The 17985-nt window shown below is 42.6% G+C and overlaps 1 protein-coding gene across 2 annotated transcripts in view; it reads left to right on the top strand.

Moving 5' to 3' along the window:
* npr3 (natriuretic peptide receptor 3) overlaps nucleotides 1-16364 on the top strand; it is an 18692-nt gene extending 2328 nt beyond the window's left edge. The window contains exons 2-8 of one of the 2 annotated variants that reach the window (XM_062543227.1): nucleotides 3665-3787; nucleotides 4105-4280; nucleotides 9475-9610; nucleotides 11701-11795; nucleotides 12027-12159; nucleotides 12277-12361; nucleotides 13041-16364. In XM_062543227.1, coding sequence (XP_062399211.1) covers nucleotides 3665-3787; nucleotides 4105-4280; nucleotides 9475-9610; nucleotides 11701-11795; nucleotides 12027-12159; nucleotides 12277-12361; nucleotides 13041-13152 — 860 coding nt within the window. In that variant the 3' untranslated portion in view covers nucleotides 13153-16364. Of the gene's footprint in view, nucleotides 1-3664; nucleotides 3788-4104; nucleotides 4281-9474; nucleotides 9611-11700; nucleotides 11796-12026; nucleotides 12160-12273; nucleotides 12362-13040 lie in introns of both variants that reach the window. The other variant, XM_062543226.1, reaches the window with a different exon arrangement.
* Nucleotides 16365-17985: the final 1621 nt, after the last annotated feature.

Raw genomic sequence — 17985 nt, 5'->3', positions numbered from 1 at the left:
GGTGAGGCCAGAAAGACATGGCCGTCGACTCATGGCTCCGTCGCTCTGGCAGAAGACACAAAAGAGTGAGGAAAGTTTGATGATACCCCGCCCCGGGAGCTATAGCGAGGCCGTCAAAAAAGGCCGGGCGGCGTCGGCGGCATCGGGCGGCGAGGGGTTCATGCACGGTTCAGTCGGCAGATTTGATTGGAACATTTTTTCCCCGTGACCTCAGGCAGGGAAAATACTCATCATCCTTAGGGAGCGAGAGCTCTCGCAACTCTCCCCTGCTCGCAGGGTGGTAGGCTGTTGTGACAAATGATTGGCCTGTTGGCGTCGTTCCTGTGACAATAATAGTTACTGTGTCTGTTAGCATATGTTACAGACATAGCTGGTGTGTACATTTGCATACATTATTATTGGTTAATGGGGCAGGTAGTAGCATGAGCCAGGTGGCTGGGGCCCTGAATTAGTATTCCACGCATGTCAGGTACTCCGTTGTTGTGCCTGCAGAGCTGTGGGTGGATGCAGGGTGTCAGAGTTCGGGAAACTACAGTACTTTAGAAATGCAGGTCTGGAGAAACGTGTGAGTCAGGTGTGGAGTTTTGGATAGTTGTCAATGTACGATGAACAAGCATCTGATTTGTGTTGTTCACTAAGCATGTAGTGGTACACCAAAAATTAAAAAGATGGATGTTTTTGATGTGATCCAATAGTGTATCCCCCTCCCCCCCTCCCCAACACACACGCACACACACGCACACACATGCACAAACACGCACACGCACACACACACACACACACACACACACACACACACACACACACACACACACACACACACACACACACACACACACCACAAGTGTGCTTGTATCAGCATCAAAATAGGATGTGAGACTGGAGAATGGAATCCATGAGATGTCCTTTTCTTCCACACACACCGTAAGAAGTTCTAGCATTTCTTCACCGGAGGCATCATAGATGGCTCAGGATAGTTTTGTTGGTGAAGGTGCTTTGGAAAGCAAGATATGAGCTGTCTTTCAAGCTAGACAATCGGTTTTGAAATCACAAAAATCTCAATTGATGCCATTCATCACAGCCTTGTCTTGAGTTTTATCTCTCTGGAAGGGAGCTTCAGCTCTGCATTGACAAGTAGTCCTCTCTAGCCTGCAGCCGTCCTGATTAAGCATCCTCGGGAACCAGGTGGAGGTACGTCACTGGGATCTGGTCCAGCGTCGGTGACGTCTGACGGGACTCATAAGCGGCTGCAGTGTCTGTGTTATTATCCGAGTCTTTGTGTGCGTGTTTTATGAAGTCTTCGGTGCCATGCACAGGCTGTGGCAAAGCACAGGGAGCAGTGATGAATCGTTATGGAATGGGAGTGTGGATGAGTGTGAACGACCTGGTCAAACACGCACAGAGGTGTAGTCGAGATGAGTTAAACACCTGTGTGTGTGTGTGTGTGTGTGTGTGTGTGTGTGTCCATCAACATTGTGTTTATATGTGAGCCTATTCTTAACCCCTGACACCAGCAATAACATGTGACAGTATGTCAGATGTCTTTCGAGCCTTTCTTTCGCATCGCGTGTTTTCAATGCTGGCAGAGCTTCTTGAGAGTTTAATGCACAAATTTTGAAAAATATATTTTCAGGTTCGAAATAAGCCTTAATGGCATGTTGTTGATATAGCCAGGGGATCAGATTACTCTGTGCATGAATATGAATATGCAACATGGAAATGCACGTCTCTCTGACACGTCAACAACAAATCTGTCTCCCCGTCCCCCATGCGTTCTGTGCTTCTGTAAATATTTGTGTAAGCGCTGAATATGAGAGGTAACTCTCAGACTTTGGGAAACGTCAGTGACCTTACAGTAAGTGGAAAGGTCTTAAAATGTGTAATCAGAAGTTCTAATCCCATACAGTTTTTTTTTGTCAAATTCATGAATGTTGATAAATTCATGCATTTTCATGATTTTTTTCATTGTAGTCCTCTAGTTGCCTTTAAGTGTTTGCTTTGCTACAAAAGAAAAAGTCTCTGGTTTTCGTACAAAGCCCTGGCCCTGTATATGTAAATAATCGCAGTGGCTCGGACCGAGCCGTAAGCAATCCCAGCCAATCAATGAGATGCCTCAGTAGCTTGGAAGGGAGGGGTGCAATTTGATTGGCTGTTGAGCTGAAATATCAACAACTGTAATCTTTAAAATGGGGGAAAGCCTTAGGGGACTCCTGTGTGTCCCAAAACAGACTGTAGGGGACTGAGAGCTGCTAATTGGAGGTCTATGTGATTCAAACAAGGTACAGTTGTTTTGCATTCACTCAAAAAAGAGTGCAATTTGGGAAAAGATTGTATGTGTGTATGCATCTATCTATCTATCTATCTATACATACACACACATAGTGTAACGTATATAATATTAAATGCATAGGTTACGTTTGTACAGTGGTGTTATTTGCACACTGAAAGCACACACAGCATTTTTCATAATGACCCCCAAGGCATATAAAATGCATGGCAACCAATACTGAAGTCCGCCGTGTGTCTCCCTAGCCCCCACCACCACCACCACCCCCCCCCCCCCCCCCCTCCCACCCCCCCACATGCATACCTTAGTTCATCTGTAACTAGCGTCAGTGGGAAAATCCAGATTTTTGAAATATTGCTGGCTGGAGCGTTGCCCCGCGGAGTCGCTGGAGACCCGACACAGGGCCGGCAGTGTGCTGCGAGCTCTGCAATTAGAGGGTGGCACAGGGCCGCAGCACTGAGCGCAGGTTTGTCCCAGTCAGGTGAGGATATTTCAGGAGGCTCGCGCTACAGTGACAGAGTTGTGGGGAATGTTCCAGCAGGCCCCCTGAATCTTCCCTATTTATGGGACGGCGCACTATTTCAAAATGCGTGTTTGTTTGCTTGTTTGTTTGTTTATGTATTTTTAACCCCCGTGCTCCATGGGAAAATATTTCACACTCTCAGACTGTCATTAGTCTGAGGTGTGTGTGGGTGTGTGTGTGTGTGTGTGTGTGTGTGTGTGTGTGTGTGCGTGCGTGTATGTATGTGAAATGTTGGTATTTTACCTAAATCTGCTGTACACTTACATAATTGGGGCAGCGGCCTACATTTCAGTCTCTGAATGTCTTCATACACCACTGGCCCATTATAGACCTGCCTTCTATATGAGCCCAAGTCATTTACAAACATGTTTATTCAGCCATCTTTCCAGTGCATCCTCACTATCAGGACAAGAAGGCTATGCGTAAGCAACAGAATCCCCATTAAGGACGACTTGAAGTACAAACAAGCCAAATGTGCATATTTCATCATTGCTGTAAAAGGTGCACAGTCTTCTTTTATGTAGCCCCATCCACAGTGAATTGTAAACATAATCAGCAAAGCACATATGAGCCATTAATTTTCATAAATTAGACTATAAAAGGGAAATGCTCTTAAGCTTAAACGGCAAACAAATCTTTGGGTTGAAAGTAGAGTGGTGATATCACCGGGCAGCGTATCATAAAATTCTGTACACACGATGCACAGAAGATTACGCCAGATATGATCAGATAAACATCAACATGAGCCGATTTCCATGAGATATGCTGAAGTAGGTCGACTGATGTAATTTCTTTGTCATTAACTTTGCTAGCTGGATATAAAGTGACCATTTGTTCTCTTTTTTCCCTTCCAGTTGTCGTGATTTGTGCAAATGGAGACATTGTGCGGGAAATCATGTTAGCAGCCCACCGACGGAGACTGACCAATGGCAGTTACATTTTCTTCAACATCGACCTCTTCAACTCAACTGCATATGGTAGCACTACTTCTATAGACTTACCAGTTTCTCAGTTTTTTGTCATTTGTAATTTTGTAATCAGGCAAAGTATCCCTGCAACACCATCTACACCAAACATATTGAATATTGATACTCTGATGTGTTTAAAGTGTGAGGGTTCAAACATCTTAGAGAGATGTATCAACAGCTGGTCCAGCATTCATCTTCAGTGGAAACATTTAATAATGTTTGATTATATAATTTGATTGTTATTTTATTTGAGGGTGTGTATCCACATTTTTGCTTTATGCCTCATCATGTGATGCTTTGTAAAAATTCAAGTCCTTGTCTTACAGGAAATGGCTCGTGGAGGAGAGGCGACAAATACGACAATGAAGCCCGGGCAGCTTACAGAGTCCTGAACACAGTGACTTTGCTGAGGACCGTCAAGCCTGAATTTGAGAACTTCACCATTGAGCTGAAGAAGTCTGTCCAAAAACAAGGGAGTCACAACTGTAAGGACTGCGACAATGTAAGTAAAGTTGCTTCATATCTTCACCATCAATGCTATTTGGGTGTCAGATATTAGTATGTGTCTTAATTCTACTATCTACAACTAAAAGCCTGTAAGAAATTGGTGCAAAAAAATGCATACTACAAGATGGCATATGAATTTACTCATGATATGCTCTAGTAATCAGCTTTGGTAGGCCAGCAGCCATCATAGTCACAATTACTATCATCAAATCCTCTTTGTAAACAAAATGTGCTGAACTGATGCACAACATATTCATAAAACTATCCTCAAACCATGAGAAAGTATGTATATGCTGCCCCTGTGTTTTAAGCAATAAGGCAATGATGAGAACATCTCGAGAGCGACACATCGGTGAGAGTTTCCAGTGAGCACTGTTCGATGTCAATGGCAGCTAATCGATTAGCCTCAGACACGGCCTAATTTAGACACCCGAGCCCAAGACCAGCATCCGTTGTGCACTGTGCCTCTGAATGGAGCGACCTGGGATTCTGCCTGGCCTCTGAGTGTGTGTGTGTGTGTGTGTATAGGGGATGGGAGAGTGTTTGGGGCGCCGTTGGGCGAGTCTTTTGAATTCCCCGCGCGTCAGTGGGCACTGAAAAGCCATCAAGGGCTCTCTGAAGGCAGACGGCAGGAGCTGTCATGTCCACACAAACGGCCGTTGATGGATGGACCGGTTCCTAGGTTAATAGGCCCAGCAGGGGACCTGCCACTTTTCCGGCTGGTGCACTGCCGCTCCTCGGCCTAGGCCACAAAGGACACAAGGTGGCTCTCGGCTGGGAGCCCGAATTATGTAGGGAGGTGTCGCTAAAGACTGACGTCCACAGAGAAGCGACAGCGACCCGAAAACAAAGAGTATTCTGATCCCGAAATATGAATGTCGAGCTTTCAGCGTGGATCGGGACAATTATTTTATTGTGTAGACCGGCTTTTTTTTTTTTTTTTTTTTACGAGCAAGAAAACATCAGCACAGCGCTTGAGCTCTTGTTTGATTTTGTCAAGTCACAAATACTCAAAGCCCCGGCTAATGCTTTATGCTTGACATGTCCAATTTGGCGCCGTTTGCCTTGTTGATGCATACTAAATTAATGACTATTTGGTATGAAGAATGACTGCCTTATTCGCAAAAGAAGGTGATACATTTTTCTCCCTTCTGACTGACTGCATGGAATGCATCAGCGCCTCGCACAGCCCCTGCCAGAGAATGTCAAGCCACCAATTTGCAGTCGACTCCTTACATATGTAAATCTGCCCAGAAACATAACAGCTCCTAAACATCACAGAAAAGGCCTTATTGTCAACATGCCCACAGCTCGCATAACTGACTGATAGTCGAAGGATATTTTTCTTTATCTCTTTGTTCAGGCTGGTCTAAATTTATTGGATCCAGCTCTACCCTGTGTATGTTTTTAATTAATTTCTAATTTAAAAGTGTTCATTTAGACAGATTTTTAGATAGACGTGGCCAGGAGAAACAGACCCGATATGTTAAAACTTTCATATTTGCTTTCGTCAGATTAATTCTGAAGGTAAACACGTTATTGAAAATATTTGTGAATATTATCATAACTGGCATGAGACACATCATGATTTATTTCAATATCAACAATAGATGATTGGAGGAATATATTGATTTCATATTTGAATCTGTTTGAATTTGTTGAAGAGTATCGTACAAGAAAAGACTAAATGTGAATCTGGCGACAACACAAAACAATCAGTTATGTATTTTAAGAGACTTTGGAATTAAGATGTTTTGAACACAAACTGCGAAGACTTCATCTCCGATCTGCCAAAGTCTCAACAAAAAGAATGCCAGTACCATGGGGTTTTGATACTGATAAGTGGCTATGATGTACACCTTCTCTTGGATGCACAACAAACCCCAAATTTACGTCTACACATGGTTTTCAAGCTCAGGCTTACCATATGCTTGTAACTCAAGCAGTTTTGTTTTTTTGAAATCACATATTCCCCCGTTTAAAAGAGAGATCAGAACAAGAAATGACTTGCAACCATTGGAGTCAGATGGACCCTAACTATTACAAGGAGAATTTCAGTATCCAAAATATTTAAATGCAGTGACATGACAACCAGCAGGTGGGTGTGTTGGATTAGGGCTTTGTCATCAGATATTTGTAATGCATTTTAAATGGCAGTAGAAACTGCAGCGATCACTTCAAGCATGACATGGCCCTGTTTTATATGGTATCGTGTAGAGCATTACCCAAGGCAAAACAAAAGTTTCAGCCACGCAACTGAGTTGCTCAGTGATGACTTTTGTTTTTATGTTGCTCCAAAAAATGAAAGAAAAAAAAAGTTAAAACAAATGATCTCATGGTCGTGCAGGGACTGAAAGTTGTGCAAGGGGTATAGGAACGAAACAGCCTTGTACACGCCGCCCCAGAGGTCCTCAGAGTGCGCTTGGGTGCCCTACTGTGTGTGTGTGTGTGTGTGTGTGTGTGTGTGTGCGCATGTGCGTGTGTTTGTGTGTGTGAGTTACACTTTGGAGAAGCCATTTACTTTGATTTCTGCTGCTCAAGCAATATCCCTCTTATGCTGCGTGCGTCATCAAAGCTAGTCAAGTAGCAGCTCGACAATGGCCTCCAGGTTGCCTTAAGCTCCGGTAATTGCACTTATTAACACAAGGCTTGTCATTTCAGACACCCTTGGCCTTGGAGTCAATTCAATGAGATGATTTGCTCTCTCCATGGATAGACCCCACTTCTTTACATTAGCGCTAGTGAAATCCATAAAAATGTACATTTGATTTTTGTGGCCAACGTGACACGACATTCTATATGGAAAATACCAGGTGGTATTAGAGTTGAGATTGAAGGTAATACAAGGTGATGTTGTTTTGTTTATGTAGCAAGTTTACTAAAAGTTTGATCAAAGTTTATGTTGACGACATAAGAAATGTTGAGCAAGGACCTGGAATGACACTTTAAGAGCCGTTGACGTCAAACTTTAAATCAAACAAAAGTTTCGAACAAAGCCCCACCTTTTACCCTATTGGAATGTCTAATCAAACTCCTTCGTAAATCACCAATGTGAGGCCAAATAAAGAAGGAAGCAGTGTTCCACTCTGGAGATCAACACTTCACCGTCAGCCTCTCCAAGATAGCAGATAAGTCCAAGGCCACCCATGCCTCGTCTTCCCTTGTGTGGAGAGATCATTATCGCTGGGAGCGCTGCTGGAAACGGCCTGCCTGCCTGCAAACGAGCGGGGAGGAGCGGGGAGGAGCTCGGCGGATCTGCAGCGACTCCCTCCAGACGCTCTCGCTCTCTTGCACCGCCCGTGACTGATGCGCTTAGGCCAGACAACAATGGCTGCAGTGCGTACCGTGTCATTACCGAATGTCCGTTCCAGTCCATTCACTTTAAGGTGACGGGTGGAGAGAAAAAACTAAAAAAAAAGGGACACGGTCACAACTATCAGAACGCATCTACATGAGCCTCACCAGATCACAATCTCTGGCTGTTTGCCTCCAGAATTGGCTAAGGTTTGTTGGCAGCTGTGAATGCCCATTGAATTAGTTTACTGACCCACCTTTTCCCTTAAAAGACTGGGCTCTCCTCTCCACCCTCTACTCCACCTCCCTCTAAAAGTCCCGCTCACTATCTGCACTCAGCCAAATGAGGGACTGAATGTGAGAACCAGAGCAGATTCAGTGGCGTATGTACTGTAATTGTTTCAGACTACACTACTTAAGTTGAAATAGTTCAGTATCCTACTTACTTAAAACAAAAAAAAGACGCCCACCTAACCCCCCCCCCCCCCCCCCCCCCCCACCACCAGGGTTGTAACTAGTAGGACGGCAAAACTGAGGTAACCGAGAGAGGGGGTGCGTAAATTCTCCGTTCTCATCCGAGGTCTTGTTCCAGGGCTTACATCACCCGCTAATTCCACATCCCTTTGTCATGACACATGGAGGGGAAGCACCCTGTGTGGTCCTCGCGGCTGGACTCTCCTATCTGACACTTCAGCTACCAGTGTCGAGCTGTTTGAACATGACGCATCTCCCCGTGATCTATATCACCCCGTTTTTTGGCCCCAAAGGATTCCCAGCTCTTGAGCTGTGACGAGAATAAAAGTTATTTCCTTTCCGTTTTGGCAAGCATTGTGTCTTCCACGAATAGAATAAAAGGGGGGGGGGGGGGGGGGGGGGTCTGGGAGAATTTGTAACCTTGACTGCATCCATTCTCCTGCAGACACATTAATGTCCCTAAGAATTCACTGGAGCCAACAGACCATCCAGTAATGGCCCCAGTCAGGCTTTTTACATGGGAGTTCTCGTGTGAAATCAGCCTTACAGGTTATCATGTGACGTGTATTGTTAGCGGTGTCAGAATTAATCTCACACTTTGTGGCTGAGGGCATCAGTGTACATCACCCTACCTGTAACGTTCCTATTGTGTCCTTGAAATGACCCAGAGATGGATTGTAGTTAGTACTTGTAAACCTTGCACAGCCTGCTCCACTGGACCAAAAATGTCCAGTGGTATTGGTGTTGGCCCTGTTGGTCTTTGGGGTTAAATTTTTCCGTTTTAAAAATGCGCTACATAGTTGGAAGGAGGAATGTTCACTCCGGTAGACTGTGTTGCCAAATTGCAAACGGTCTCTCCATAAGAAAACACCGCTGGGTTTGTATTATTATTGCAGTACCCGGTGATTTCTGTGCAGTTCATACCACCAAAAAAATGTATATAAACAGTCAGATTACTATATCAGCTTTTCCTGCTGTTCTATTCCTAATAGGCTGTAGAAGGTAACTGTAAATATACAGAGATCTCGCCCATCCAGTTATTGAAACCCCTAAGAAGCACTCCCACAAAGCACTGGGTTTTACAATTATTTTGCTTGGGCAGTGCATGGCGGACACTCTAAGACAGGAATGGTCCATTAATTCCTATCATAACATTACCATCTATTAGTGTTAGCTCTTCTGTATCCAGACTCATGTGGGTTTTTTTTTTCTTTTTCGTTTCTCTTGTTGACGATTGTTTGTAGCTGTTTTTGTAGCCCCCCCCCCTCAACACACACACACACACACACACACACACACACACACAGACACACACAAATCATATGATCTAAATGCACAACAATGCATTTCCAAGATGGGGACTGCCAGGAAGGAAGTGGCGTCAGTGAGTGACTGTAATTTGCCCTTTGACCCCTGTGCAGGTCAATATGTTCATTGAGGGTTTCCACGATGCTCTGCTGCTTTACGCCATTGCACTGCACGAGGCCAAGAAGAGTGGCTACAGCAAGAGAGATGGTGGCCAGATCACGCACCACATGTGGAACAGAACATTTGAAGGTAAGGACATGGTCCCAGATCTTGAAGCATAGCCATCACCTTTGGTCATTTTCGAATAGTATAACTAGAAAGGGCACTCGGAGAGCCAGTGTGGTTAGTATACGATACGCTGTCTTGCAATGAATTGAATTCTGTGGGGTCTTCCTTGACCATACCCTCCTCCACCAAGTTTCATGGAGATAGAGGGGTTTCTTTTTTTTACTGACAGACAAACAAACCAGTAAACCATCTAAAAACATACCTTTGTTGAGATAGTAAGGTAACGGAGTTTATCTGCTGTGGCTGCTGGAAAGAAGGCTTAGGACTCGTGATTGGGCATGGAAACTGTCTCTATACAGTATAATGACTGTGAAATTGCAGGAGCAGAGATAGCTCACATGCTCAGGGCCTTTTGTCTCGGCTCTCCTCGAGTGTGACACCAGGACATTTGAGATTTTGTTGCCCACTTCTTTCAGTCTCACACCAGGATTTCCCTTTAGTGTTTTCTGTAAAAAAAAAAAAAGGTAACTATGAGGCAATATTAAAAGTTGTATATTCACATTTACATATACCATACTGGAATATGACCAACAAAAGCACATCAGTTATAATAACGTATCATAAACTTTAAACGTTTTTTTTAAGACTTTCAAACTCACTGATAACACCCAGACACATATTCAGATTCAGGAGCTGTATAATTCCTCACACCCATTCTTTCACCGTGTTTAAGATCATGCATTTACTCAAGCCTATTTACACACACACACACACACACACACACACACACACACACATGCACACCCGCACATACACAAACACACACACACACACATGCACACCCGCACATACACAAACACATGGACATGCACGCACACACACACATACATGTACTGTACGCGCGCACGCACGCACTCACGCACCCACGCACCCACGCACGCATGCACGCACGCACGCACGCACGCACGCACGCACACATGCACACACACACATGCACACAAACACACTCAAAACACTGTACTTACTGGCAAAAGAGTTTGGAAAATCCTTTTTGGGCAGGACAGTAAAGAACCAGGCCTTTGTCTTTGGGAGGAATCTGCTTTCCTAGTGACTTTTGTGCGACAGGCAGGCTTGACTGTGGACCCCGCAGCAGCTGCCGCACACCGCACGCTACGAGTCTCGCCTCTTCTCTCCACATGTCTAGTCGTATTTGTGTCTACTGAAGAAGTGGATCGTTTTACACTCGGTCAAAGTCTGCTGGAATATGATCTAAAGGCAGGGCTGACAAATTTGGCCCAGGGTCTAGCATCTCCGAGGTTTCTCTGAAGAACATCTGGCCAATTCATCTCATTATTTGGACCAATATTGTCGGCGAACTCCAGCCCTGGAATTTTTCAGGCCCTTTTGAATAACTGGGAGAGTAAACTGAGAACACCTTTCACTATCACAATTAATTACCCATGTCTTCAGGACGTGTCGTATTTCACTGGGTTGCCTAATGTTCTGAGTTGTGATATGTCCACTGTGGATTGCCTTTTTAAATCCACATTCAATCACAATGAAGCAACATTTGAAAATGCTTATTACTTGACTGTGTTTTCACCCCTTGGATGTTTCCTTTTGCTGTCAAATGTGAGTTATAAAGCCCTTTATCTTCTAACAAGTTCTAACAAGCCTCCCATTTCCCTATAATCATTTAGAGTAGCACGCCCTGTGTGTATTTCGACTGTATCATTTTTTAACTTCATTCATTAAACTTCTGTTACAAAATGGATGTTCTCTGCATAAGTCTGCTGGAAGGAGTCACAGGCCATACTGCCAGAACTAAACGTGAAATAACAATGTTTTGTTCTGCTGGAATAGTCAGGAACAGGGTCATGTTTTCTCGTTAAAAGAAATAATATTTTAAAAATGTCAAGAATTCGGGAACACAGACGGAGGGATGAAATTACAGTTTCTGGAGACGAAGCCAACACAAACGGCGGGAGGCGGATGAGATTTCCTGTTGTATTGGCTGTCCGGAATTTGTCGACTCTTGTTCGTGTTTTTCTTGGAATGTCCAGGTCTTGTAGCTAATTAATTTTCTCTCCCTGCACATTCCTTTTGCACAGGCATCACTGGCCAGGTGTCTATAGACCTCAATGGTGACAGAGAGGGAGATTTCTCAGTCATGTCAATGACTGATTATGAAGCAGGAACCTATGAGGTAAGAATGCCAGGAAGAAACATAAACGCCTGTCTCCTCAAAGTGACCACATTTACTTTTCAGCACCCTACCCACTCTTTTGACCTTCCAAATGTATGCATGTCTTTTCCTGAAATATTGGTGTCAACAACCTCTGTTTTGGTCATGATTCAATTTTACTCAGGAAGGTGAAGATGGACATTGTGCCGTGCAAACCAAACCCTTCACTCTGCTTGCTTGTTCCTCACACAGACCGTGTTGAACTACTATGGGATCGACAGAAGCTTCCAGTCGCTGCTGCCCGCCAGCGACAAGTTCCAGTTGCACGGGAAGCAGCGGACTCTTACCACCCAGACAGACACCGGCCATGCCGACATGTCATCATGTAAATTATCTCTGCTACTCACATTTCTGCCTGACAATGGCCACCATCCTAGTCTGTGAATTACAAAGGCGGTTTCAATTTTCCTTACTAATAGCTTTCATTTTCTCTCCTAAGCAGGTGGACTAGGGGTATCGGCTGTAACTGGTATCATAGTCGGAGCGCTTCTTGGCACAGCCTTACTGATGGCATTCTATTTCTTCAGGTGAGATGCAAACCAGGAGATCTCCCCTTTTTCCCCCCTTTACTGTTGTGTAAATAGACTAAATGTCAGTTTCCATTTCATAGCCAAGAGATTCTAGGCGGTCATTTTGATGTTGCCAGATACACTGTCAACATAGTATTTTGCTGGTTGTAAATTGCAGTTACAAAGGCTTGTGCAGTTGCAAAGGAGTACAATTGAGACACATAGCTTTAGACACATAGCACATAGCTTGCAAATGAATGCCACCCACATGGATAGGCAAAAACTGCCATTGAAGGCTGTCAAGAATACGTCAATCAAACAGATTATTGGGCAATCAGAAACCTGACCACATTTTAAAGAAATGTCAGAATCCAAAAACTCAACGTTCCCCTGTCCACACACAGTGAAACAGAGTTTTCGAAAATCTCCACTTTGGGTGAAGTTTTGAAGTTTTTAAGTGACAGTCTTTAAAAATCCTCAGCTACATATGGACATGGCCTGAGTGTGACTGTCGGCTTTTCTAACAGGTGGTCCCACTGCGTAAATGTTTAGAAGAAATCGGATTAAACTCCGAGCTAGGGTTTTCAAGCAAATAGCAGAATTGAGTTACATTTACGCAAACAAAGGGAGATTTTCATGTATATATCCAGTGACGGCTGTATCTCAAACAATCTGGGCGCTGTTTGTTGTCCCACAGGAAGAATTACAGGATAACCATCGAGCGCCGGACGCAACGTGAGGAGTGCAATGCTGGAAAGCACCGGCAGCTTCGAGAGGATTCCATCAGGTCAAACTTCTCTACGGCGTAGAGCGACATCTCACTCAACCCCTACCCGCCCCCACCCCCCTCCTCCTCCAAATAAATCCCTTTGCCTCCACTACCCATCCCCTTTGCCTCCACTACCCACCCACTCTCAACCCCCCTGCCCCCCTGCCCCCCCCAAGCACTCCCATCACATTGCCACGGCTGCCATCTCTGACTCCAGGAAAGTGTGTCTTAGAACGTGACCAAAGACTCAGTGAGAAAGCTGTCAAAAGGAGTCATGCTATTTAAAGACATGCTTCAAGTGTTGTTGATATTATCTCATATTTCTTTTCTCGAGTGCATGTGTGTGTTTGTTACATGAGTGATTGAGTGTGTGTAAGTGGTGTTGTTTTTTTTTTCTTTTGTTTGTTTTTACTTTTCGTAAACTCAGGAAAGTTGTCTTAATCACAGAGTGCCATTTGAAAGGTATCTCATCTCTATTGAAAAAGAAAAAAAAAATAGTGGAGACATCGCCACCCTGGCCCTGCTAGATTGTTCTGGATCTCAGGAGAACCTGTTTTCCCTTCAGTGTGTATTAATCTGGTGCACACAGCAGATTGATATGTATCCACACTGATCACATCTCTCTGAGTGTTTTTGCTTCACATAGGCAGTGGCCATGATGGGACTGTTCATTACGCGGAGAAAGGTGTTCCAGACTTTCTAACGGAAAGCAATAAAATTTGCTCTCTCGCAAATTTTGCAAAGAATGAAGCTCCATAGATCTAGATATTCCACTGCAAGAAATATACCTGTAATTAAGCTTATTATAAACAGTGCGCAGAGCTCCTATTTTGTATTTCATGTTGTGAGCCATGTGACCGTGACCAGTGACACGACAATGGCACAAACTATGGTCTTATCGAAGCACCGCCATTACTTCAGCACAGTATAGAAGTGAAACCCATGTGTGAGAAGACTTGGCTCACAACTGGTTTCAATTATTGTAGCTGTCTTTCGATGAAAACCAGAAATTTACAGGCAGTTTTTCAGAAGCCTGTTCTGTAATTCGCCCCATGTCTTGCCCTGATTAAATCAACAGAAAAAAAGGGGATTTCACAATAGCAATCAGCTCCAAGGATCTGAGGTCTCTTTGGGTCAGAGCCGTAACGCTTTTGAGTAATGGACACTCATATCACTGTCAGGACGGACCTTGATTGTCTCTTTGTGCAAAAGCAGTGGGAGTTTCAAGCACACTCGTCACATTATTTATGTGAGGCTTCTGTGTGTTCCGTGGATCTGAACATTTCCTAGAGCTTGTCAGCATGTAAGGTCTCTGTGCATATTGCTGCCATACAGTTCAGTTTCAGCGTAACCAATTTCTATCACTAAAAGTGCATGGTTACATTATAAACAGTGCTAAGGTTATCCATAGAGCAATGCATATTATAGCACTGTATATGAAGGCAATAGTCTGGATTATTCAAAAAGTATAAACAGCAAACTGTATGTATGTTTATGAACTGTTTTGGAAAGATACATTAAAACCCAGGGCAGTGTTTTAAAAGAGTAGGGTGATAATAGACTATCATCGGTTGAAGTTGGTTTGGCCGCTTTCTCTACTGACTTTGGCCAGGTTTCCCAGATTCGTTAAGAAGCTCTTAAGTGCTAAGAACTTCTTAGGAGCATTCTTAGAACATTCTTAGAGCGCTCCTAAGAAGTTCTTAGCTCTTAAGAGCTTCTTGACAAATCTGGGAAACCCGGCCATTGTCGTTCATCGCTATGCATTGGTAGTGAAATGAGTCGGCAAGTAGGCAGACCAGACTAGGGAGCCATAGGACATAACATCGTACATACATTTGAAGATTGCAATGCACAGTACTCTCTCATATGTTTGCTATGAGGCTAATCAAGTAATGCACATAAACGTTTAAACATAATGAGTAGGCTGTGTGCTATGATCCCCACTGCTTTTTCTGTCATCACTGGATAGAGGAACACAATGAGACAATGTAAAAGGTAGCATGGCGTATTTTACTTCTGAAGAGATCCGACATCTGTTAGAGTCCACTAATAGCTGGTAGTCTTATAAATTCTTGTGGGAGGTGTTCTATAGAGAGTTTATGTAAATTAGATAAGTAATGTATTTAGTATTAAACTGAATAAACCATCTGAAAAATAGAGCTGTATTATTATCAATCTATTGTAAATAATTATGATCACATTGAATGTTAACAGTGCCATGTTACATGTCTTGAAATCGTGAAATTCCCCAATCCTATTTTCAGTAACCCCAAATGAAGCATATAATCAATTTTGAAAGGATAACTTATATTTACAATAAATCCCCATGAAGTCTGCCTATGGGAAAAAAATAATAATCATTTGCAGAAATACTTTGGAGTGAAAATATTGGTTCTAATATCAGCCAAGTGAGTGTTCCCAAGGACTCCATCTGGTTGAGACTGTCATGGTTTTGTGGATTATGTTTTGGTTATTGGCATTGAAAATCCTAAGCACTCAGTGCTAAACTATTTTTAATGAAACTTTAAATTATATCATTTTCACTCACTCCGCACCAGTCTAAGGATGAAGAGCATACCCATGCTGTTGTAAATATATTATGTGTTAATCTTACTACTAATAGCTATTGTGATTGGTGGACAAAGCTAGAATGTGGTAATAGCATTAAGATCAATCAAAGACAGTGTTTTATTCCTTTAATATTCCATCAATAGTGCTTCAAAAGTGACTTTTTATAAGTGAAATTTTTATTGCACATGTAAAATATTGAAAATAGATTTATCTTTAGATTAATTGTATCTGAAAACTCAAGGAGGACCTCCAAATACAACATCAGATTAATTTCATACTGTATTTATATCTTGGGTATTTGTCTACTCTCCAGATGTTTGTTGAATGCGACACAATGAGTTTGCCCGTAACAGAATTGATCAGGCTAGGGGGGGAGAAAAACACGTGCTGATGTAAGTAAATGTATCTGCTCATAATGTTATATAATTGTTGTTATTTATTGATACTTTTTTAGAAGTTCATTTTTTTTCCTAGTGTTGATTTTAACGTTAATTTTTTTTGTGTGTGAAATACTGTACCCTTTTGACAAAAAAAAAAAAAATCTAAACTTAGCTTTTTTTCATGAAAACGTGGTTCAGCTAATAATACATGTTTATGGCTTTGTAAACATTTCAGCTTGAAATGTAACTTATTTAGATTTATCAAAACATATATTGACAAATAAAAATAAAAGAAAATACATTTCCCTGTGTTCGAGAGTCTCACAGTGTTGTTAGTACTGTTGGCCATCATCATTTTTTTATGATTTCATGATATTTTATGGAGTGGATATGGGAACATGTTGCAATAGAGGTTCCATCTCAGTTTTTATACTCTTCCCCATTAAGTGTTCAAGTGAAAAGTTGCCCCGACATACAGACTATCTCTCCCCAGTAAATGTTTCTTAATTTCAGTATCCTCACCTCAGAATTCAGAGTTTTTTTATGCATGAGTACATGGAGAGTTTGCTGTTGAAAATGGGCAACTGCAACTGCAGGAAATTCCTCATAGACTTATAAGTTGCTGTGGGCAAATGATTCCAGACTGCAATGTTGCCATGTGAACACAGGTGATCTGTCCAACACAAACAGTGAGTCAACTACGCTGCCCTCATGCACAAGGAGGCCAGGGGCTGCAGCAGCACATGTTCATCTTTAAAACAATGTTTGTCTACGACACTCCAAGAAAATAAATACATGAATGACAGGATGAATGAATGGATGAGTGAGTGGATGAATGGATGAACGAATGAATGAATGAATGAATGAATGAATGAATACTCACTATCAGAGTTAGTATTGTATTGTATAGTTTGGGTTGTTACTATCCAGCTCTACATCTCCTACCATGGTTAACCACAGGTGTCTGTCATAAACAAGAAAATGATGACACAAATTACAGTTCTTCCTGGGAAGGGTATTTGTGAATTTGAACATGGATATCATTCACACACATCTACTGTAGGTGCACAGCTAAGCAACAGCCATTCATGACTAAGACCTGGGGCAATAGGGCTCGGGCACACGCCTTGCATTCTAGGAATATCGGCGCCATATTGGTAGCGCACCGAACGTAATATCCATTCATTCAAATGCAGAAGACAAGAAGCAGAAATATAGTAGCGATTTATTCTTTTCCTCTTGCGATTACAAGACAGCAACATACGACCAAGAAGGCAAAAACTAAGTAACAGGAACACACTAATAGGTGGGAGTAAATCCATAGTAATCCATAGTAAGCTAAGGAGTGAAGCTGCCAATATGGCTGTGCCCGCGAAGTTTTCACGTCATGATCCCGAGCCCTATTAATATAAGGATGATTATGTTAAAATGGCAGATAGATGACTCCATGTGTGCATTTGGTTTAGGCCAAAGCCAGTCTGAAGCTCTACCGGCAATGTAAAGCATTCACTTACTTAACTGGAGCTGCTATATTGCTGCAATATTAGCTAGAAAACTGAAATGTGAAAAGTAATTTAAGATCTGATTGACGCAGATGTCAAACATTTGCCAGAGACTATGTTCTCAGACGTCAACAAATGAGTGAACTGTGAATTGTGAGGACTCTCTAGTAGCTAAATAGACCATTTGTTGCACTACAAATGGTACTTGGGTGTAACCCAAATCTCAGTAATGTATCAAATCTCTAATGTGACATAAAACTGCTATTGAAATATCTATAATTTAACTTGCATACTTCCGTTATCATGGCCTGACTGGCTTTGTTTGCTCTTTTAATTCAATCTATACTTGATTTACATTGTTATTGCACAACCATTTTCTCATTATGTATAATCTCTTGTTGATTTTGAAAATCGTGTGTA

Source organism: Sardina pilchardus, chromosome 8 (genome assembly GCF_963854185.1).
Source record: "Sardina pilchardus chromosome 8, fSarPil1.1, whole genome shotgun sequence".
Lineage (NCBI taxonomy): Eukaryota > Metazoa > Chordata > Actinopteri > Clupeiformes > Clupeidae > Sardina > Sardina pilchardus.
Note: the sequence above shows the minus strand (reverse complement) of the source record. Positions and strands in the feature narration are given on the sequence as shown.